Genomic DNA, 24,275 nt, shown 5'->3' on the forward strand with positions numbered 1-24,275 from the left:
TCTCAGTTTATGTGGTAGACATGAACTAAAGTTTGCTTCGTCTCCAGGCATGGGAGGCGCTGTTCAGTGTTGGGTTAAGTTTATCATAGCTGTTGCCAAATAAACGTTTTCCGTACCGATTTGTATTTTATTTTTTTCTCAGGGCGCTTTGGTCGATACAGTACCTTTAACTGCCTTTGTGTAAAGTGAAAAAGTATGTGAGTAAAGCAAGTGCAAAAAGCTTAAAATAATAGTTTAATGCTTTCCACCCCTCAAAATTTCATTATTATGCCATAAAATTTCTAAACACTTGGCAACCTCGACCCTCGACGTAATCTCGGCTGCAGCCATAGCAGCCAGATTTAGCTTCGTAAACAAAGCGGACAACTAGCGGGCTAACCGTTATACCAATACCTTCGTCACCCTCGTAAAAAACGTTCTAAAATTGAGAGTAAAGCATTTGCGGGGACAGTTTCAGAACGGTATAACTTAGTATCTAAAGACATTTTCTTTCTAATGACATGTATTAAACAGTTTCAATGATCGTATGTAACGTTAGCTAACCACTAGCAATCTGGTTAGCCTTTCAGTAAGGCTGCATTGATTCGGGTGATAACGTTAGTGAGCAAAATGAAACTTAACTGTTTGGTCAGTATTGTTAGTGACCGTCTGCGAATAAGAGGATGTATCTTAGTTGATATTTATTAGTTTATTTCGTCACTTAATAATTCTCTAACGTTGCTAGAAAACAAAATGTCTGTAATCAGATCTTTACGAATCAGATAAACGTGCTAGCAGATAACGGGTTGATCGAAAACACGAAGAATCAGGAACGTCAGTAATCGGCCAGAACGGCTGTCATGAAATCATAAATCCCAGTTCAAGCACTTGGGGTGAAATGTTCAATCTGATGGCGAACTGCTGCAACTGGTTGAAACGATGGAGAGAACCTGCAAGGTGAGTGTCTTAAGTTAACGTTATCTCGTGCTCGTGTCAGAGACACTGTGAAGTATTTAGGAACTTGTTTCTGAGCAGAACTGTTCAGTCACTGTGTTATTGTGTTACCTGTATTTTCTACAGTGGTCCCAATAAGCCACACTTTTGCCATAGTTTTGACCTTCACCTGTGCGACTGTCCTCTATTTTTGTATGTCACTGTGTTTATTTATTGGCCACAAACTTTCTATTTAGCTGATGAAAGTGACCACACACCAAGTGCTTTTGAAATGTTCATTTCATTATTTTGTATTGCAATGGGAAGTGCATTGTGTAACTCTCAAAATGCATAATTTTGTGGGGGGTAAAAACACTAGAAATTATTATTGTCTTGTTTTGTAATAATATTTACTTTCCCGGTTATGATTCAACAATTATTCTGCAATGGAAATAATGCCATAAGAAATATTATGTGCCATTTATTTTAAAGGAATTTCCCAATCCCTTGTATCCTGAGAAGATAGGCACTCATTTTATTCAATTTTCTAAATCCAACCAAAGCAGAGCAAAATTTCCATAAGCATTGAAGCAACAATGAAGATGAAAACGTTAATTTTCTGGTTGTCATAGTCTCATTAAAGGGATTATTTAATGCAATTTCAATTTTTCTTTTCTTTTTGGAGTGTTACAAGCCTTTTCAGTCACTGTCCCCGTCTGTGGAACCAACTGCCTTGCGTCTTCCATTACCATTTTTAAATTGAGGTTGAAAACGTATCTTTTCTCCATAGCATTTTAATTTCACTTCATTGTTGTTTTATTGTCTGTCTTGTTTGCTTCTTTTCTGCGTTTCCTTTTCTCTTTTAATTTTATTTGACATTGTTCAGCACTTTGGATAGCTTTGCTGTGTTTTAAATGTGCTATATAAATAAAATGTAATTTATAAAAATTAAGAGTCAACCACTCCTACCTAAAACGGCTCATTCTTAACACCTGTATACTGTACCTCACAATACGGTAAGATTTGCGTAATGCCACCCAAACATTCACGCAAAGAAAGAAGGTGTAACTTCAATGCTTGCTGTTGCCGCCGTGGTCTTGTTGTGGAGACGCTGTGTGTTTCCTTGTGAAAGCGAAAACTATTTTTTTGGCCTTCCTAAAGAGGACACAACTAGAAATGAATGGTTCAACACTGTTCCGGAACAGTCCAACTCAAATATTTAGATGTGTGCAGTGCATTTTGTGGAGAATGAGGACCGTTTCCTTTGAGACTAGCCTACAATGTTGGTGTCTGTTTCTATAAAGTGGGGCAGTTCCAACTTTGCAAGAACAGTCTGGTGCTTCTGACTCACAGCCTGTAAGTACGTTTTCATATTTAGATAATTTGTCACTGATGATTCAAATGTGAGTTTGAGCACTGAAGAGTAACTGGCAGAACTTGTTGTTTGTCGTTTCTCCGATATAAAATGCAGACATGGTTTTATGTTTACGCTAAGGTTGGGCCAATAGACGATGCCATTATCCATCACTGATGGCTGATAGACATCACGATGTTGCGACGACATCGTGATGCCCCCCACCAGCCCCTTTTTGAATGCACGATCGTTTTTTTTTTTTTTTTTCACTATCACTTTCGAGATTCGCGATCGCACGTACTCCGTTCATACTATGGAGCAGCATTACTTACCACACATTTTACAAGATTATATGTTTGTTAGTGGTACTGAGGATCTGTAAATCATTCCCCATCGTTCTCAGTCATCTCAGTGTCTTACACAGTGTCTACACCCGACGCGAAAGTTGTCATGTGGCGCCGAGCTGCATCAGCTAAAATCTGTCTAATTTTGTGTTAGCTCGTCATAAACAGAATTAAGATTTTAAAGGCAATTTGAACAGAATAACTGTTTTACGGCTGATCACCGAGATGCCCTGCGATTCACTGAACGAGCCGTTTAACATCAAATCTGCACTGGATATTAATATCCAAACTATAGTGAAAACACTATCAATTAGCACAGTAACAAGATCGGCAGTTTAAGACATTAACTTGTAAGCACAAAACACAAGATACTTCTCTTTTCTATATGAATAAGGCTTTATTAGATAAATCTAAGACATATAAACTAATCTAACACATAAACGCACGCACACACACACATTCACACAAGTTGCAGGAAGATAGAAAGTTTGAGAATAATTAGTATAAGAGAATGAAAATGTGGAATCCCAAGTTTACAGCAATATGAAATTGCATAGACATGAACAGCCATCAATCACTTAATTAACCCTCGCATTGAGTTCCTCAATGAGGTTAAAATTATATTTGATACAGCAGTATAGATCAGAGTCTGGAGGGAAAGTTACTTGCGTTTCCTGTGTAAAGGGAGTCCCCTTTGTTGTCGTTGAAAGGGGGTTCCCCGATGTTGCTGATTGGCTGGAAGTTCAGTAGTCGATGAAGTGACGTCTTTGGAATCCGTGGTTGGGAGTTGGCTGAAGACGCAGAGTTGTGTGGCTGGTTGAAGTTGAACGGGCACTCGAGGTCAGGCGTCGGAGACTCAACGTTACAAAAAAAGACACACAGAAGTGATTATAAACATGAGAATCAAATGTGTGGGTCACATATAAATGTATATGGAGTTAAGCAGTGGGCTGATATTCATTTAGAAGTCCTTTTGAGTTCATTAAAAGTGTAGCAAAATATTTTAAATGTAATAACTTTTTTTTTTTATTATTTGTTGCAAAACCATGTGTAATTTTCATAAGTTGTTGCAATTTTTTTGCAACTATTTTTACTGTTGTTTTATACTGAAAAACTGTAGCAATATATTTATAAAATTTATAGAAAGCATTCATTGTAAGAAAAAAAAACAATTTCATGGACCGTGCATGCTCTACAAATTTGATGCATTAATTGTAACATTAGTATACACCGAATATTTTGACCATACGTTCTTTTTTCACAGCAGGAAAACATTTTTTGAGACTGGTGCGGTAACATAAATAGATTTTTTATTTTATTTTATAAAACATTGATGGTGCATATTACTCACCAACAAGCAGATGAGCATGCAAATGTGGGAACTTTACATCATCATTTAAAAAAAACAACAACTTCACAGCACGCCACTAAGAACAGATTTTACCGAGCAAACCGCAGAAATGATGACCATGGCAGCTGTCAGAAATGACCAGTGGCAGCTGCCACCATAGATATTTGAAGGTAAAACAACTGAGAAAGAAAATGGATATGAAACTGAATACTGAGACTGACCTGACAAATATGAAGCACTGCTTATTTAATTTGTGTCTTTGTTCTGTTATTTATCTATGCTTGAATTTTTTTTATTTCCTATGCTGATTTACTCGCCTACAAAATCACCCAATTCATTTTTTTTTTCAAATAGAGATATACTGAAGTCATCAGTTTTTGTTTTCTTTTTCATATCACAATATATATTGCAGAAGAAAAAAAATATTGCAATTTATATGTTTTCCAATATCGTGCAGCCCTATTATGGAGACTGTTACTCTCTGCAGACAGCTCCTGGCCCAGAGGTGACGGCTATGTCTCTAAGTTTATTGTCTTAATTTCATTGGTTGAACGTAGTGTGTCCTCTAGCACCCTGTCACTGATCTTGTTGGGTAAGTCCAAATCCCCAGCTTATCCCTCATATACAGAGCTAACCAGAGGCCAGGAGAGACAGAAGTTTGTGTGTGTGCGTGCGTGTGTGTATCAACAATAACAACCGAAGTCGAGGGAAAGCTAGCTGTCATCTGTTTTGATGAAGGCCTCCTGGTTGCAGAGAACGGTCACCTGGATAGTGCGCTTGATGTCCCTGCGGCGCAAATGCCGCAGTTAAGTATCTGTTTGTGTGTGTGTTGGTTGCTGTAAGGACTTTGTGTTTTCATATGTTGTTCATTTGTTTTGACTGCGGGGTTTGTTTACGCCGCCTGGCCTTTTGTGTTCATCTGGCATTTCTTAAGAATTAAGCATAGTTTGATGATGGTGAACAGAAATCCCATGTCAATTTAGGATATTTGTGTTACTCCACACAGATGTCTAATTATGCCACTAAGCCTCCACTGGAAGCCTTATAGTTTAAACAGCTGTGACTCTTCGGCCCTGGACAGATTATCTTTAAACTTATTGAACATTTTTGACGTCATTAGTGTTGGTAAAGGCCACATTATTTACTTTGTCTTTTTGTGCACAGTATGCTGAATCATCCTCTTTATCCCTGTGTGCTTTTGCCAGTCAGGAGATGATGCATTACCATGCAGGCTTAGGTTGTATTAGCTCAGCTCACAGCTGTTCATTACTTAATGTCAAGTTTTATTAAATGCCAAAAAGTTCAAAGATGCCTGTATGAACTCATGAACAAGTGCAACCGAATACACCTTTCTGTGATTTGTATATTTTTATACAATTTATTTCCGTATTATAAATTCATTGATATATTTGGACATAAAGTAAAACTATGAAATGGTGAAAAAAATCATGATAAATAGGCAAACAAATAAATGAAACTTAAATAATGATAAAGTCAAATATTAAAGGAATAACATTTTTTTATTACTTTTAACTTGGTGGTTACAACCAACCACTTTGTGTTTTTTTTTATGGTATAAATTTAGTTTTTTTTTAATACTTTTAAATCAATTTGAATACATATAGTCCTAGTACTTTTCTATTTTTTATTAGATGGACTGCCTAGACCTTAACCAGGTCTTTTGGAGACACAAAATCTAATGAAGCTGTGCTCTGTGCTCTTGCAGGAAGGTGACGTTAGTAATGGTTGGACTGGACAATGCTGGAAAAACTGCTACTGTCAGAGGAATCCAGGGAGGTAAATATTAATTTTAATATTTTGAAGTATTTTTGATATAGTCCCAGATCTATCTCACAAGCTGTATATTTCTGTGACTGTCACAGAAAGTCCTTTAGATGTAGCACCTACAGTGGGCTTCTCAAAGGTGGACCTGAAGCAGGGGAAGTTTGAGGTCACAATCTTCGACCTGGGTGGCGGGAAGCGTATCCGCGGGATTTGGAAAAACTACTACTCTGAGTCTTACGGAGTGGTGTTTGTTGTGGACTCCAGTGATGTTCAAAGGATCCAGGAGACCAGAGACACAATGGCTGAGGTTCTCCGGCACCCTCGTATTGCAGGCAAACCTGTATTAGTGTAAGTTTTCAAGACATGGCATGCTCTTGCTTTTGAACGTATCTTAGGCCCAATCCCAATTCTACCCCTTAGCCCTCCCACTTTCCCCTACCCCTCAGTTTCGCGATTCTCTTTTGGTTGGAGGGTAAGGGGTAAGGGGAAGGGTCAGAAAGCCCTTCAAACAAAGATTTTTCGGGACCACACTTCAAACGAAGGGGTATGAATTATCTCGGCAACATGGCTGCTGCAGCGAACAAAAAGAAACATAAATGTAAGCTTTTTTGGCATAAATAAAGATTTTTAACGAAAAGTAGTCATTTGTTTTATGTTACATTCAATTGTGAGTTCATATTAACGGTCATGTTACACAAAGAAATTTTTGCAAAAATTCGCTAATATTTGCTAACGTCATATTATTACAGACTGCATGATAGTGCCACAGCATATGTCTGATAGGGGCTAATCTCCCCAATAATTAGAAATCTTTAAACCATATTCTCAAATATTGCCAGAGAGAGAGAGAGATGGAAGTTGCGTGTATTCGCATTTGTACATTTTTCTTTTTTGATTGAGTTTATTTAAAAACAGCGATTGTCGTCTCGTCGCTGGAAATGGTACATCATGGTAGTGGTGTCCCAATCCTTAGGGCAATATTTTCAATAGGGGAAGGGGTATAAAATAGAATTGGGATTGGGCCTTAATGTCTAGACCTAACATTACACTACAGTTCAAAAGCTTGGAATTAGTATCATTTTTTTTTTTTTTTTTTTTTTTTAAAGAAGTCTGTTATGCTAATCAAGGCTGCATTTATTTGATCAAATATAGTAAAAAAAAAAATAGTATATTGGTATATATAATTGTATTTTACTATACTTTGAAATATAATTTATTCCTGTGGTGGCAAAGCTGAATTTCCATCAGCTGGTGCTACAATCTTAAGTACCACATGATCTAAATAAACATTATTCATTAATAAAACATTAAAAATCGTACTCATCCCAAACTTTGAAATGGTAGTGTACAAATGTATGTCTACAGATCATCAAACATGAGAGATGAGACAAAACATAAAGCACAAAGGCCGTAGATAAAATGAATATCCCTTGTGCTCATATTGGTTTGTTGTGTACTAACTTTAATTGGCAATCACTCTGTAAAGCTATAAAGGTGTATGGACCTAATAACCTTAAAAAATAAATTTGGGCCAGTTTATTCCAGTAATTAGTGATGTATTGCCATTATGTATTAAGTGATCATAGCTGGTCCTCAGTGACAAATGCAAGTAACTTTAATGCTTTTACACCAGTAAATGACAAGTATTCATGCTGATATCCTTGTTGATACATATATCTTTCTACACCAACCTGTGCATGCCTTGACAGTTTTGCATTTGTCCAGCTCTTCTAACAGGAAATAGTACTACCTGAAATAATGATTTTAATGATACACCTGTAAAAAGATCTCAGCACTTGGGAGCCGATCCTCAATTTCCACTGGTGCCTGAGATAATATACCTATTGATGTGCTTTTCTAAGCAAGCTGTCTGCGGTTCATGTGAAACCTTCAATTGGGTCCTTGTTCTTGTTGGTATTTGGTAATTATACCAACACAAGCATGTTGGATTCATTAATATTTCACTCTTAGCAATCTGCGGCCAGTTGCATAAAATGTTTAGACTAGTCTTACCAGTTAATCATCCAAGCATTTTTTCTTTTTTATTTAAGATTATTCAGTTACATAAAAATTTAGAACTGGTCTAATTTGAATCCGAAAAATTAAGACTCATTAACTCTTTGGTAACTGCTAGGTTGTCACACTAATACTTAAGACATTAACTTAGAAGCTAAGTTTATGAAACTTGCCTTAGACCCACCAAAACTGTGTGAGCAGCAAAACCCATGATGAAGATGGAACTCTTATGGAACTCTATACACAGAACTGTGTGTATAAAAGTGAGAATAGAAATGGGCTCAGAACAGAACTGTGGGGCACACCCATTTTTAAATGGTTGCTGATAATGTTTACAGCCTTCCTTCACCCACATTGCTTGCCTGTCAGAAATACGAAAGAGTTTAGAGGTAATACCTTGAGTATGCTGATGAGCCTGGAGGCTTTGATGAATGTCACGCTGTAATCAGTGAAGAGCATCCTCACATAATTCCTGCCTCTAGTCCAAGTGGAACAGGGCGGTGTGCAATAAATGTGCAATACATCATCTGTATATCTGTCATTAGTCAAGCTGAAGTGGGTCCAATTAACTGAGGGAGTGAGCAGCAGATGAAGTCCTTGACTAAATATAACTTAAGTGTGCTAATAAGTCAAGAGTTCTCTTTAACAAGGCTAATTATTCAGTCCACCTCAAGTGCAGACCTCAGCTCATTTGTTTGTGGCAGAAGTGCAGACCTCAGGTCATTTGTTCGTGACAGCTTACCTAGTGACCTGCACACCTAGTGAACAGCTCTTTTCTTATTCTGATTGGCTTGCAGACTGGCTAATAAACAGGACCAAGATGGGGCATTGGCTGAAGCAGATATCATTGAGACCCTGTCATTGGAGAAGCTGGTCAATGAAAATAAATGCCTCTGTCAGATTGTAAGTTAATATTTCTTCATTTATAAAATTATACTTAATATTAATATACTTTATGGTTTTTAATCACAGAAATCCTGAGTCTTTATTTATTTATTATTTGCTTTTAACAGGTTTAAATTTCATCAAATTCATCACATTCTCTTGGCAGACATGTTGCAAAACTAAAACTTAAAGCTAAACATTGTCTCCTCTACTCTCAGGAACCCTGTTCTGCAGTACTGGGTTATGGTAAGAAGGTTGACAAATCCATCAGGAATGGTCTTAACTGGCTGCTGAATAACATTGCCAAGGACTACGAGGCAATTTCAGAGCGTGTGCAAAGAGATACAGCTGAGCAGAAGGCTCAAGAAGAAAAAGACAAAAAGGAAAGAGCAGAGAGAGTTCGACGGATCAGAGAGGAGAGGTCAGTGAGCTGACAAGATTTGAGTGTATGAAGTTAGTGGAATAGTCATTAAAAATATTTGAGATAATGTAGTCTAGGTCTGAAATGATTTAATACCAACTGAGCAGGTTTTATTTTCATTTGTTTAAAGTGTTTTTTTTTAATGTTTTCCTAATTACTGATAAGTAACTAAAGTTAGCATGACATGTAAATACACTATTTATTTTGTATTTCATGGATTTGTTTGTGAATGATTCATCCATTTATTTATTGATTGTTTGATTGTCATAATGTTTAATCCAAACTTGATCTTCTGGTGAATGTGTCAGATTTCTCTCTGGAGGCATATGCCAGATTTCTTTAATCTTTAAATCTGCTTAAAAACTGGCCCTCCAACAACTGACTGCAAGTTCACATCTCAAGATCTAAAGAACAGCCAATGAACCAAGTCCCCGCCCTGCATTCTTGCTGGCATTTTATTAGAAAGAATTGCATTTCTCTTAGCAATCAGGCCCAACAAAACTGTATCAACAGTAATGCTGGGTGATATACCGGTTCAAATGGTAAACCAGTTTGAATTACACAAATGGTATTGATAAAAAAATAATAAAAACATACTGGTAAAAAAAGTGGCTAAGCAACAAATATTAACAACACAGAACTTACTCTTTAACTGGACAAAGAAACAAACTTTAAATGGCTGAGATGCTGAAGACGAACCCAAAGAGGAAAAAATACAGTATATAGGGTTTTGTCAAATCGCCCAGCACTAGTCAACAGCAAAATTCAAGATGGAGTTGAAAGGCCACATAACTGTCTGTGTAAAATGGAGAATATAAGAGGGCTCAGAACAGAACCCTGGGGAATTACTTCCATTTCATCATTACTTTAAAATGTTCTAAATGCAAATAACAGTTAGATTAAATGTTTTTCACTGACAGAGACAGACAGGAGCGAGAAGAAGCAGAGCGAGAAGGAAGGACATTGAAAGAGGAAGATCTAGATGATGTTGACATGCCCAACCCTTTCCAGGCAATAAACAATGTTGTTAATGAGGTTAGTTATCACAAAGTTTCTTTTAAATGCAAGTTGTATATACAATTAAGATGCAAATTCTAAATTAATATAAACATTTCAGAATGAAGACAGACTAAACAAAGAGAAAGCGATGCAAAGACAGAGAGAAAATGGCCAGCAGGGCAGTCTGCAAGAACAGACAGTCCTTCAAGATGAGGATGAAGATGAAGAGGAGGAGGATGAAGAGAGCAAGAGACAGACCCCAGAGAGCACAGAAACAGGTAGTATATTTTATTCCTTAAAAGGGCTTCATCATGCCAAGGGTAATAAGTCTATAAAGGTTAGTTTTAGCATTGTCATTTAATTTCAGATACAAGCTTTTGCTCTTATAATGCATTAAGAACCTATTTACCTCTGCAATTTCTTGAAGTGGATGAAGTGATTTTAACGCCTGTCACTTTTGAACAGGAGCAGTGGACCAGAACAAAAAGAAAACTAGAAAATTACGATTAAAACGAAAGCACAGAGTCGACCCTCTGAAAGTGGAAGAAGCAGCACCCAAAAGCCCAACCCCTCCTCCCTTACCAGGTAATAAGGCGTCCTTTACAAGATGTTTTTCATACATGAACATTGGCAACTAATTGGTGAAATCGATCAAATTTCCATGTTTTACATGTGTTTTACAAGTGTCTTTTACACTTTTAAGGGCCTTTGTCAGTGATGGCCATTTGCAATAGGAATAAGCATTCCTCTTGAAAACACACAGACATTTGAAAAATAGCTGAGACCAGGGGCTGAGCTGCAGAAAAAAAAAGTACAAAACATGAGCACTTTATATTAAATGCTTTAAAGAACGCTATAAGAAAACAGTTTCATGTGGCCTCATTGCCATGCCAACTGCTTCAACAAAGTGCTTGTGCTCAGTGTGTTTGAGAGGTTTTCGTCAAGACCTACCTTACATATTACTTTTATGTAATATGCTACTGTAATATTACTGTTCTTATAATGAAAATATTTCCATTTTGTAAAACAACTAATACTTGTTCCAAGCATATTGCTGTAGTCATGAAGCACGCATGACAAAGGGAGTGCAATCAAACATGGTTATAAATGAAGTTTTTGGGTTTTAAATTTCCCATTTAAATTATCCCATAAAGACAAAATGCTATAAATGAAAGTGTGCAAAAAAAACTGATTTTCCAAACAATGTAATTTACCAGATACACTCTGATATAATGATTTATATATTAGAGCTGACAGATTTTGCAGGAAATTGTATACATGCATCATTTGCCTGTGCAAAACAAAAAATAGCTCTGGTTGTGGTTTGTATGATTGTTTATTTGTATACTGATAAGATGACCTGTATCCATATGTACACCGTTGCTTCGAAACACATTGATCTGTGCAGAGGAGCAGAGCCAAAGCACAACCAAAAATAGCATTCTTCGGCAGGAACATGCCATTTTATTATTTAACCCCTGAAAGTAACATAGTGTAGCTTTAACATAACTACAGGAAAAAAGCATAGTAAAACTGTTATGTTCAGAAGAGGGAATGTGTGTATTCCTGTGGGACATTCTACATCTATTTGCATTTTGAAAAAAAAAAAAAAAAAATCTGATATATTATTAAAAGGAGAGTTCACCCAAAAAATTTAATTCTGTCAATACTGACCCTCATGTCGTTCCAAACCTGTAAGACCTTCGTTCATCAGAACACAAATGAAGATATTTTTGATGAATTCCGGGAGCTCTCTGACCCTCCCATCGACAGCAAGGATCCTAAAACCATCAAGGCCTAGAAATGTAGTAAGGACATAGTTAAAATAATCCATGTTGCATCCGTGGTTCAACTGTAATTTTACAAAGCTGCAAGAATACTTTTTTTTTGGGCAAAGAAAACAAAAAAATAAAGCCTTCATTCAACAGATTGTCTCCTCTGTGTCACCCTATAGTGCCATTTTGGAGAGTATCACATACCTAAATAACGTACTGTATGTACGCAGATATGTTGTTTATGTTAAGAACGTATCCTCGAATGGTGCTTCTGACGTAGGACAGCATACGTTGTTTACGTATGTGATTAATTAATTACACAGTATAGTAAACTGCAGGCTTGCTCTAAACACATTGCAGTGGTGTATACGTCAGGAAAGTCAGAGAAGCTTTTTTTCTATCATTTGCTGTTGGATTTTCGTAGGCAAATGTTTGCAAAATGTCTAATTTTATCAAGTTTTTCCTTTTGTTGCTTCATATTTATGACTCTAACAGCTAATCCCTACTTTTATTGTGTTTTAGTTGGATGGGCTACTCCTAAAACTTCTAGGCTCCCCAAACTTGAGCCTCTTGGAGATACAAGACATTCTGGTAAATGCTGGTTCATCGCATCTGTTCCCTGTCCGGCATGTCGACAAGCATGCGCATCACTAACATTCTTTTTTTCCCCCATTTTGTTTCCTAACCATGTTATCATCTCCCATAATTCTGTTCTTAAAGCTGATTTTTCTCTCCATCCACACAGCAAGCCTCAGCCACATCCTTCCTGTACAATCATCTGTCAACAGAAATACCACAACCATCCACCTAAATACTGTGCCTAATAAATGCTACTAGCATGATCTCCTTAACACCTCACTTACTGCGCTGTGACTAATGTGTGTTATTTGATTCATGATGCATCCAGGAAACATTTTGGACATTTTGAATGCTGCATGTAATGTTCCGTGTCCTCTTCTTGAATGTTAAACCAGTCAGTGTTTCATTTTGATCTATGAATTTAATGATGTAGCGTACTCTTGTAGTATTTAGTTAGCTGATCCTTGATTTGAAAAAAAAAGGACATTGCTGACCTAAATCTTTTTTTTTCCCCATGACTCTCTTTCATTGGCAGATTTCCTTGGCAAACCTCTCCCACCTGTAGCAATTAGGCAGAGGCCGAACAGCGATACTCATGATGTTATTTCCTAACACTGCCTCTGCTTCCCCCCTGACTGGTTTACAATTCTCAAGGGTCCCAACCAATCAAAGTATTGTTTTGTTCTTATCTTCAAGCACGGGCAGTATAGCAAACTACGCAGATGCAATTGCCCAGAAGCGAGGAACTGATACCCAATCGACAAACCCAGATGGATCACATGACCTCGAGCACCTGTTGACTGGTGGTCAGAAGAAGCTGTGTTTAAATGAGATGGGGGACATGGACATTTATGATCAGATAATGTGTTCAAATTTTGAAAAGTTTCACCATTTGTTTTCTTTGGAGCCGTTTGTCTTGTTTTTATCAAAATACTTCAAATCAGTATTAACAGACATGAAACTGAATTAGGATCAAAATATATCACAGACCTATTTTTTTTAAGAGAACTGAAATGTATGTAAATACATAAGAGTTTAAATTTGTGTACTTGAAATTGTACAAACATGTTTTTATGGTCCACATGCATATCTTAAACTCTTCTATAATGTGCAGTTGATTGTGACACAGTTTGCCTTTTAAATATCAGATGATCTTTTTTTTTTCCAGCAGCATTTATAGATTTATACACTACGCTGTCCTAATTTTGAGAACGACATTCATACTCTCAAACAGCACCAGCAACAGATACAGAGATCTGGAGAAAGTGAACTTTTAAATGTGATGGAAAATGTTTTTGCAAACCCATCGAGTTTGAAACGGCATTTTTTGCTTTACGGCACACTTTGCTTTATTAGGAAGGGAAACGTTTGCCATCTTCTGAAAGATGATGAGTGGGTAATTTCATGATTTATTGTAAATGTAACAATACTCAACATCAAATATAAATGCTTATTTTAATATATGATGTCATTTATTGTAAACGCCGCTTTCATATTTATTTGATGCTATTGCCATTTTTATATTTGACATTGTTTGATGTTTTGTTTTGTATTTTACCCCCACACACTAATATTTAGTTGATGCAAAGTGCTGTGCGTCATCCAGTTTGCTCTGCTTTCGATACCTGCGCCTTTTGTACCCAGTTTACACTCGATATGAACGTCAAATAAATGACTGAATAAATAAAAAAACTCTGTTATGGTCAGTCTCACTCGACACACATTAGTAGCACCACCTGCTGGTCGCTGCAGGAACTATATCATCACGGTATCATGGTTTGTTTTTAAAGCTGCACGGCTCATTATATGATGGAAACAAAGAAAGAAATAAAGATGCTAACATTTGATTTGTGCAAGCATGATTTCAGATTTCAAAGGAACGCTTTGTTTGTTACACTTTGTGATTTGGAACAGTTTAGAGATCTGAAACGGATATAAAATATTAGAATATTGCTCAGTCGATTTTCGCTTTGACAGCCATTTTGTAACAAATAAAGTTCATCTCTCCAGTGGAGTGTACCTGCTTTAGTGCAGTCAGAAAATGTAACATTGTGCAAGGTTTGAAATCTCTTGGTTTATTTACTTGGGTATAGGAGCAAAATGTTAACAACGTATATATTAGCTTTGTTGGCTGTTGTTTGCACACATATTTTATTGTTCCTTGCAAAACTGACCCATCACTCCAAGTCCAGGCAGCTTTTAAATGACTGACTTAACAATACAGTATCATAGTCCTCTCGTAGGATAGGCTATAAACATATATATTTATATTTCACAAAAACATTTACACAAATATAGCCTACTTTATGTCAGTATAATTGCGGTAAGTTAGGTAAGATGCCTCAAGAAAAAAAAAAATGGATTTACTTTTATATTGTAACGTTTGCTAGTTTAGTTACTGCCAATTTAGTTGAGTAATTGAATAAATGATTACAGACAGACATGGTAGAACTTTTATACGGGCATATGGATATTTACATGTTTAATTGTCCATGTTTGAATTGAAGGTATGCCATAAGAGCAACACTGAATGCAAATGTAAAGATTTCACCTAGTTAACATATAGGTTTTAATAAAAACAAAGATGCATGAAATGTAGCCTACATCTAATCAATGGCAATATTAAATAATAAGCCTATTAATCACTATGAGCATTACATTTTAAAATGATAACACTAACCCTAAAGTAAGCTATGTGTTGTTGATTAAATAATATTAGTCAGTTCTTAGTCATGATTACACTGTAATGAGTGTATACCTTAAAAAATAAACTCTAACCAACTTTATTTAACACTTTGTTATTTGTTGGTAAACTAGCGTATGTGGTGGTGTAATACAACAATATTAGAACTTTATTATACCGTTTTGTACAATATGATCCGGTGGACTGACACCTTAAAGAAAATAAAATAAAAGAAATAGCTGAGCTCCAATCCAGACCTAAGGAGCTTGTTTTTGCACAATGTTCTTTAGAAAAGCGTTAACGTCTGGTTTGTGGACAGATGCAAGATGTCCTTTGCTTTCAACACATTATTTCTGAAAGAATAACCCATTTTAAATAAATAAATACCATACTGTACCATTAATGAACTTAAAGAAAATATTCTTCATCAGTAGAAGAACATTCACTTGTTTACATATAGGAGTGTATTCAAAAATGTGAATATTGTGGATTTTTTATTTCATAAATAGTATATTTATTACATGTAAAGAAAAATATTTCCAATCTTTTTATTTTAATTTAGTTTGATTATTATTATGAATTATTTATTTACTTTGAGATGTAGCCTGTAATTATTACCAGGAAAAAAAAAAAAGCTTGAAACTAACTTGAGAGTCTTGAATATAGTCATATTTTTTACTTCCTTTCCCAACTGATGGGGAAAAATACAAAATATGTATAACATTGTCTTTCAAACTTAATCCAGCCAAAGGGACAGAGCTCTCTTAAGTTGTGTAAAGATCCTTTATAAACCGAGAACTGGAAATATAAACCTCCTCATTAGCTACAGTTCAAGTAGACATAGACAAAAGGAAATTGGTTCATACCTTTCTGCTTCTTCACCTCGCTTTCACTGTTTACCGCCAACAGCACAAAGAGAAGGAAAGCTGAAGTAATCTTGCACATGTTTGTAACGTCCAATAAACGTTCTATAATAATACTGTAACAATGTAAGCAATACATGTATGATAATGTTTTAAAACACTAATGGAAACATTGCACAAATGTCATACAAGATCAAAAAGAACCGCAACAATAGTGTTCCCACAATGGAACATTCAGATCAGTATAAATCCAGACCAGCTGCTAACTCACAAATGTGTGTAGCTGTTGGTTAAAACACCAATGAAGACGTTTTTGCCACATCTCATAGCTTATTAAGGGAAGCATTCTAACATCCTCATTTATGACGTTGCATTTTTTGTTCAGTTTTGTTTTGTTGCATGCGAACATCAGTGTAACAGTCCTGCCAAATTTGATGTGATGAATTCAAATTAGTATTTTCATTTTCAAAGACATTTCAAAGACAAGTTGGTTGGTGTTACACAAATATATGTACACATATATGGAATATATTGTCATAAAGTTAAATAAAACATATCACAGTTTATTTTAGACTTTGACAGATTCTTCATTTTGACTTAAGTGTCCTATTTTTTTTGTAGATTTTGATGTTTGTTTTGGATTATTTTTCTGACAGAAGATCCAACCACGGCTCATTATAAGATTTCTAACAGAGGCAGTCAGTTTTAGATTTTCTGTCTTTTGGTATTTGATAGAATCCATGATGCCATGCATGTGAACAAGTTATCGAGGACCTCCCTCCAGCAGTATATTTAACTGTGGGAATGTACTATTTTATCTGTATGTACTAAACCCATCTGGTGGGTTTGCTGCAATAAAGCTCTTTCTTCTTCTTCTTCTTCTTCTTCTTCTTCTGATCAAAGAAGCCAGTGCCATACAGTCGTGTCTGACAACTGAATATGCTGGAGTTTGTTTTTGGATGAGCGAGGAGAATTTTTCTTTTCTTACAACCACTTATTATTTTATGAAGCATGATCTTGTTCTGCACATCAGAACTATTCTTTGGTTTTTTGATGATTAAGGGAAGTTGGCATTTGTGATTCAATTTTCTGATAAAAATTTGCATAACTGTAAATAGCCTACATACCAAGGCTATAAAAAGAAAGTTAGATTAATTAACAGACTAATTATGATGTTTACAAATATTAACAGTTGCTTATTTACCCCATATTTAGCTAACAGAAGCAGCACCAAAACACAATAAATGAACTGAAAATGAATACGTATCAGTTAACGAAAACCGGCTGCGCAGAAAAACGGAACAACTGTTATAATCGACGTTTCTGGGGGAACTCGATAAGAAGACGGACCACGGAAAAATAAATAAACTCAGAAATACCGATATACAATTATCGATGTTTTCGACAAAATTATGCTGCATTAAGGGATTTTCCAGCAGTCCTCTTCTCTTTCTGAAGCGTGCTCTTCTCTCCTTGTCTCATCGTCAGTGCACAGTCACTAATACGGTGAGCGGCTTATATTACTAGCCTACTGAAAATATACAGTAAATTATGTAGTTATATTCATCTTATATATATATATATATATATATATGTATGTGTGTGTAAAAAAAATTGTAAATATTTAAATGTGTTTTAACGGTTCTCAACAGTTTGAAGCACAGTGTAAATCTAAACCTCAGAAGCAGGTTTGTAAGACTGTACTGAAGCATTTTGATGCACAGTACAGTGAAGAGCTCGGAGACCAGTGGCGCAATGCAAGGTGGGATGTGTGTATATATATTCTGCAAAATAACTGTAAAAATAGTTGTTTTTAGCTTGTTTTTAAATTTATGTTATTACATGTAGGGCATTACCACAGTACATTTTTTATTTATATATTTGTTTTTTGTAAATATTAGCTTTCTGGAAATGTAGTAGGCTATTTTATTTTATTTACAGAAGTGTATTGTATTAAACAATCTCAGAACTAGTCTGCACAACATAAATGTTTGATGTTTTCAGGGATGTGCTTCTGAATCCACTCTCATGGCAGTACGGTGTACTGCTGAATCGCTTCAGTGACCTTACCAACCTCAAGCAGTGCCTCACAGAGCTTGGATACACGAACCTCCTTCCACAGACGCATCCTGAATCCCGTTCCCAAACCACACCCATCCCCCTGCAGTGTTTTATTCACAGAGATCCGGTGCGAATTCCTACCCAAAGTCACCACCCCGGCTGGTTAAAACAGTACTACCTCCTGAACGCAGCCTCTCTTCTTCCAGTACTGAGTTTGAATGTGAAGGAAGGGGAGCGTGTGCTTGATCTTTGTGCAGCTCCTGGGGGGAAAAGTCTGGCGGTATTACAGACAGCCACTCCTGGTAAGTTCCAGACCTAGTCTGGAACAATCAACAAAATAATACTTAGATCTAAGAGCAATGATCTGTGACTGAGACAAGCCTAATGATGAACTACTGTATGTAAAACTGTTCAAAAGTTTGAGGTTGTTAAGATTATTTGATCCATTTGAAAGACATGACTTGTGCACACCAAGGCTGCATTTATTTGATCAAAAATACAGTGAAAACTAAAATATTGTCATCTAATTATTACAGGTTAAAGTAACTGCTTACTATTTTCATATAATATTCTTAAAGGATGCCAACAGGGGTTTGACCTAAAGAGAAGGAAATAAAATAAAGTGTTAAGAAATGTATTTGAGTTATGAACAAGGAGAAACAAGATTTTAAGTTTAGTCCATTGGAATCACTTCTTGGATATTACTCATGAAATGAAGCGACTGATCACAGCATCACCTCAGTCTGTCAGAGTGAATGATAATGATTATAATGCAGCTTTAGTACTATTGTACTCTCTGAGCCATATCACTCAATGTGTTATCTGCTGGTTTACTAATGTCTCCTGAAATGAAAAACAGTACATACTTGTGCGGTTTCAGCTTATTATCAAGTCATTTTTATAGTTAGAGCAAGTTATGTTGTTCTTTTATACTTACTAAAAAATAACAGATTCAGAACAACTGTTTTCGACATTGGAAATAATCAGCATATTAGAAAGATTCCTGAAGGATCATGGGATACTAAAGACAAGTTATGGCTTACGAAAATATTAATTTGCATCAAAATGTTATTTATATATATATATATATATATATATATATATATATATATGTATATATATGTATATGTATATATATATATATATATTTATTATTATTATTATTGTTATTATTATTATATATTTTTTTACAATATTACAATAGAAAGCCGTTATTTTAAATTGTAATAATATTTCACAGTACCTTTGATGAATTAATCATCAGATGACTTTGGTACACAATACCAAAATCTTGTTCTCCATTTCTTTGACTTGATGACTGTTCATTTTTAAAACTTACAGAACATTTCATAGTACGTGGAATTCAGTTTTTCATTAAATGACCCATTTAAATGTAAATGACTTTCTGTTGCACCCTACAATTAGATTTTCTTTCTTCTTTTTTGTTGATAAAATTGACCTCTCAGGGCTCCTGCAGTGTAATGAAGTGGATCAGCACAGACATGATTGGCTACTGAAGACTCTGGAATCCTATGTTCCTCCTCGGCTACGACATCTGCTTTCAGTGACTCACCTGGACGGCCGGAGCATTGGGAAGACGCGGCCAGGGGCTTACGACAAGGTACCACACTTAACCTCTGCTCATCTGTCAGAATTACACCCTTTAAGCCATCGTTTGGCTATTTTAAGTGCTGATATTTACACAGAATGAATCCTCAAACGACTTCTTCATTGGAGAGAACATTACCATTTGTTTGACTGCAGAAGCCAAATTCACTGAATTAACCTCCACTGAATGTCATCCATTCAAGTGTTTGGGGGAAAAAAAACTGCTTGTTTGTGAATGTCAAAGTGACACTCTTACATCAACAGCGATGCTGCCTCCAAACTCCCTCATTTATCACTGTTGGCGTAACGGTTAGTGCAAGCCCTCACTTTCCATCTCAAAGCAACCAAAAACCTGCAAGGTGGAACAGAGGTTTTCTGCACACTCAGTCATTTGAAGGCGAAGCTGCATATGTTCGCATTTTTCCCCCGCTCATCATGAGGTGACGAGACACTAGGCAGGTCACTTGCAGCCCTCCAGGCCAAACATGCCAATCAAGCTGTGAATATGGCGCTTTTAAGCTTCCCAGATACTGCTGACGGAGTATTATCCTCTTCTGGCCGTGAGAAAAGAGTTGGGCCACTGAGCAGAAAGGTAAAGGAATACACAATGCGACAGGAGGTGTCGTGATGGTTTCAGATGAAAGCAGTTCAGGGTGAATGCGTTGAAGCTAGGCTCATGGGAAAAACATCCCTGTGGCGAGATTTCTGTAAAATAATAGATATTATTATTAGAAGTATCACTCAACACTTACAAAGAGAAATGTCCAGTGCGTTTAGTTTTATCTGAAACGTATAAACAGGAATCTGGCAACGTTTTATGTTGGTTGTTGTATGTAGCACTATAGTTCAAAAATGTCTCGTGATGTTTTTTTAATTATTTTTTTTAAATAATGTACCACCTTAAATGAAAGCAAACATGAGATAGAAATGCCATTTATCTTGCTTCTACATATCCTGGAGCTCTTTTATTATTAAAATTATTTTGGGGTGATTAGCATTTTGTTATGATACGACAGATAGGAACTCGAGCCGGAATTCAAACTCGGGACGCCTGTAACGTAACAGCATTAAATGTCGGCGCACTTTGTTAGTAGGCTATTGGCACCAACATCTTTGAGCTCTTATGTCATGCCTCATGTTTCATTGGTTTCTACTTTTACATTCTTTTATATATATATATATATATATATATATATATATTTTTTTTTTTACAACGAGTCTGTTGTTTTTTAGTATAATTCATTGAATATAGCACAACCACACATGGCTGTGATACACCCATCCCACCAGCAGGTGACACTGTTGTTGTTTTACTCTCACTGACCTCCATTCACATCGGACAGATGCTAAAGATCCCCGGGACCCTCGATGGAGGGGACACAGGTACGCATTCGAGCTCTGATGATGAAAACTCCTGTCCCGAAATATCAAACCAATATGTCTCTGATGCCCATAATCAAGTCTCTTTATTACCACTGGCACTTAGATGAGGGGAACAGGTTTGACTCTTCCTCCTTAAATGCGCCGCCGTTCCTAGATCACATTGTCAGGCCCACGGGGGTCTTTCTATAGCATCATGTCCTTCAGTGACGTCGGTCTCCAGAGTGCCCCCCGGTGTTCTTTTAGCCAGACAGGCAGCAGAGCTAAGAGAGGGAATTAAGAGGCTCTAATATAAAGCTGGCAGGGAGAAAAACAGTGGAGCTCAATTGTCAGCTTGACAAGGCGGTCTCAGCCAGTTCTAATGAGGAGAGAGTAGTCTCAAAGGAAGCTTAGCTAGAGCATAGAACGATGGGTTTGGTGAGTAAGGGACTGCAGGATTTCCTGAGAGAGATCCACACCAGAACGAATGGCTGGTGTTTCCTTATTCAGTCCTGTCTGTTGCTCATCTGAATCTTTCAGAGAGATTCTCACTGCTTGCGTTGGTTGTTTGTTCAACCACTGTAGAAGATTCTAGCTCAGGTGCGTTTTGTGATTATTAGCCCCAGGTGTGTGTAGTGTTTCCACAGTCTCTCTCTCTCTCTCTCTCTCTCTCTCTCTACTTCAGCCGCTCTCTCATTTGTTCAGCCGGTTTCACAGAGGACGGTGTGAGTGTGTTGGTTCTTTTAAAGAGCTAATGAGGCCCATACCGGCAGGTCCCTGTTGTCCTTCTGCTTTCCTCTTTGTGTTATGTTCAGCGTCCCCCCGGGTGAACACGAAATATTCTCCTTCAGTCTGCTACACTGTTTTTATCTCTCTGTTCTCTGATGTGCGTCGCTCCGTCCCTCTGTGTCAGGTGCTTGTAGATGCCCCGTGCTCTAATGACCGGAGTTGGCTTTATACCCCTGATACCCACCAAGGGGAAATGTGGCTGAAGGAGAGGACTCAGCTACCGCTCTTACAGAAGGAGCTGCTCTGGTAAATATCTCTGACGGGAACTCCCCCCCCCCCCACACACATACACACACACACAAACTCGTGGGCAAGTAGACCGCGCAAAACAATGCATTCTTGATTTGAGTTCTACAATCTTCCAGACAGCATGCAACGATTGAAATCATACAACAGTGAAGGCTTAGTATAAGATCATTTTGTTGTTTATTATTAACTAAATTTATTGACCAGAAACAATATTTAGCTGTGTCAAAATTTTTATTTTATTTTATTTGTTTTACTTTGTTTGGTAAATAATTACATTAATTCACATTAATATTCTTAAATTAATATGTGAAATTATTAAATACAATTCTATATTTTTCTCTTTAGACGTTTTTGTTTATTGCTAGAAAAGGGCAAAATCGTAGAACCACTGCAAAAAATTATGAACTCGTGAAATGAACGGAATAAAATGACTTGACTAATAATTAGTCTAAACTCCTAGGGTTGACCTAAAAGTTAAGCGCCTGCTTTAATTAATATTTTGAATTTACTTTTATTTATTTTTTTCCAGTTTTAATTTTAGGTTTATAAGTTGTATGTGCTTATAGTTTTATTAGTATTTAGCTTTCATTTATTTTAGTATTTTTAACATTGAAAGAAATGAACTTTTTTTTTCTTCAGTATGTTTCCAAATCAGTTTTTTTATTTTTATTTTTTTTTAAACGTTTTTCATGTTATATTTGTATTTCATGTCAGATATATCACAGATATGATTTTTATTAGCTTTACTTAACAATTACACCTCTCCTTTTTCTGATGTGGTTTTAAAAAATGTGGTTGTGTTTTTTTTGTTGTTGTTTGTCAGTTCGGCCCTAGCAGCAGTGCGTCCTGGAGGAGTGGTCGTGTACTCCACATGCACCATGTCACGAGCTGAGAACCAATCAGTTGTGGAGGCGGTGCTTGCATCTTATCAAGGAGTGGAGCTTTTGGAACTGGAGCCACACTTAATTGACTCTCTGTCTGATCATTTCTGCTTCGCTCACTTTCATCCTTCAGTGGGACAGTTAGTGATCCCACAAAAGGGTCAAACTTGGGGACCTATGTATGTTTCTCGATTACGAAGAATATATTAAAAATGTAAAAACATTGTGCAGTGGTGCAGTATTAGTGCTTTACACATCAGAGCTGGGGAGCTCAGATGATTGATTCAGAATCAGAACTGTCTATCCTGGCCCTCTTCATTAAACGTTCCAATCCAATAGCAATTAATAAATAAATGAAAAAAAAAAAAAAAAAAGCAATTTCAACTTTTTACGTTGCAATTCTGATTTTTTTTATTTTTTTTGAAGTTTGCAGTTTTATTTTGAGTCAATGTTTTGTCGTTTTTTTTCTTGTAGTTCTTAGAAAAAAAGGCAGAATTAAGACAGTTTCAGAATTGTGAGATTTAAACTCAAAATTATGAGAAAAAGTCTGGATTATGAAATATAAAGACAGGTGAGAGAAGAAAAGTCAGAATTTTGAGAAAAAGACGCAATTACCTTTTTTATTTTCGGGTAGAAACAAAAAGGAAGAACTGTGAGATGTAAAATCAGAACTTAGAAAAAAATTAGAATTATAATGAGCTGTAAACTCATAATTGCAAGATGAAAATTTGGAACTGCAAGAAAGTCAGTGAGTTTATCCGATCATTCTGACTTTTTTGTTTTTCTCAGAAGTGCAGAAAACTCAGAATTACCAGGAAAAAAGTCACAATTCATTCATTCATTAATTTCTTCATTCCATAGGAGAAATTACATTCCATGAAAAAAAAAAAAAAAAACAATAATGAATTATTTTTACATTTTAAATTAACTGTTTTCTATTTACATTTCAAAATGTGATTTATTCCCGTGATGGCAGATCTGAATTAGTCTTGAATTAGTCTTCAGTGTCACATGATCCTTCAGAAACGATTCAGATACGCTGATTTGCTGATCAAGAAACTGAACTTTGAATTGACATGCCTCGACAAAGGCACAAACAACCCAGGTTAGGCACGAATGCTAATCTCTGGCAACTCTCCAGCTGAAGCACCACTTAATATGATCTCTCGGAAGTGAAAGCTGTTTTGAAATCTCAGAACACAACACTTGAACAAGGTTTGAGTAATGACTGTGAGCTCAGGTCTTCTCTCTTTTGCATAAGTGTTTTAAAACGTCTCCGCTGCACTGCTCCAGGAGTTCTGCTGTTGTCAGCCTTTGACGTCAATGACAGATTGTGTCTAATAAAACTTAAGAGTTTTCCT

At 36.3% G+C, this 24,275-nt stretch overlaps 2 protein-coding genes across 5 annotated transcripts; both read left to right on the top strand.

The window, feature by feature from the left end:
• Window positions 1-325: 325 nt before the first annotated feature.
• On the top strand, window positions 326-14,268 carry arl13b (ADP-ribosylation factor-like 13b). Of its 4 annotated transcripts, none has more exons than XM_052546490.1 (10): window positions 326-936; window positions 5,688-5,758; window positions 5,845-6,094; window positions 8,560-8,665; window positions 8,866-9,068; window positions 9,989-10,103; window positions 10,186-10,345; window positions 10,533-10,652; window positions 12,365-12,433; window positions 12,588-14,268. In XM_052546490.1, exons 1-10 carry the CDS (start codon window positions 878-880, stop codon window positions 12,677-12,679), a joined length of 1,245 nt encoding a protein of 414 aa, XP_052402450.1. In that variant the 5' UTR covers window positions 326-877; the 3' UTR covers window positions 12,680-14,268. The 4 variants fall into 4 exon arrangements, with proteins under 4 accessions (XP_052402450.1, XP_052402453.1, XP_052402451.1 ...); XM_052546491.1 differs by having other exon boundaries at window positions 327-936; window positions 12,957-14,268; XM_052546492.1 differs by lacking the exon at window positions 326-936 and adding an exon at window positions 4,603-4,771 and having other exon boundaries at window positions 5,692-5,758.
• A 3,023-nt stretch (window positions 14,269-17,291) lies between these two features.
• Window positions 17,292-23,140, top strand: nsun3 (NOP2/Sun RNA methyltransferase 3). The gene is made up of 6 exons (XM_052544893.1): window positions 17,292-17,473; window positions 17,620-17,729; window positions 17,972-18,330; window positions 19,495-19,649; window positions 21,909-22,030; window positions 22,857-23,140. The coding sequence occupies exons 1-6, from the start codon at window positions 17,363-17,365 to the stop codon at window positions 23,122-23,124; spliced, it is 1,125 nt and encodes a 374-aa protein (XP_052400853.1). The 5' UTR covers window positions 17,292-17,362; the 3' UTR covers window positions 23,125-23,140.
• Window positions 23,141-24,275: the final 1,135 nt, after the last annotated feature.

Source organism: Carassius gibelio, chromosome B1 (assembly GCF_023724105.1).
Source record: "Carassius gibelio isolate Cgi1373 ecotype wild population from Czech Republic chromosome B1, carGib1.2-hapl.c, whole genome shotgun sequence".
NCBI classification, from domain to species: domain Eukaryota; kingdom Metazoa; phylum Chordata; class Actinopteri; order Cypriniformes; family Cyprinidae; genus Carassius; species Carassius gibelio.

Coding starts and splice junctions, on each gene's coding strand:
- arl13b (XM_052546490.1), top strand. CDS start 878: ATGTTCAATCTGATGGCGAACTGCTGCAACTGGTTGAAACGATGGAGA. Junction 10,653..12,364: donor AACCCCTCCTCCCTTACCAG/GTAATAAGGCGT, acceptor ATTGTGTTTTAG/TTGGATGGGCTACTCCTAAA. Junction 12,434..12,587: donor TGGAGATACAAGACATTCTG/GTAAATGCTGGT, acceptor CCATCCACACAG/CAAGCCTCAGCCACATCCTT.
- nsun3 (XM_052544893.1), top strand. CDS start 17,363: ATGTTTTCGACAAAATTATGCTGCATTAAGGGATTTTCCAGCAGTCCT. Junction 17,730..17,971: donor GACCAGTGGCGCAATGCAAG/GTGGGATGTGTG, acceptor TGATGTTTTCAG/GGATGTGCTTCTGAATCCAC. Junction 18,331..19,494: donor ATTACAGACAGCCACTCCTG/GTAAGTTCCAGA, acceptor TTGACCTCTCAG/GGCTCCTGCAGTGTAATGAA.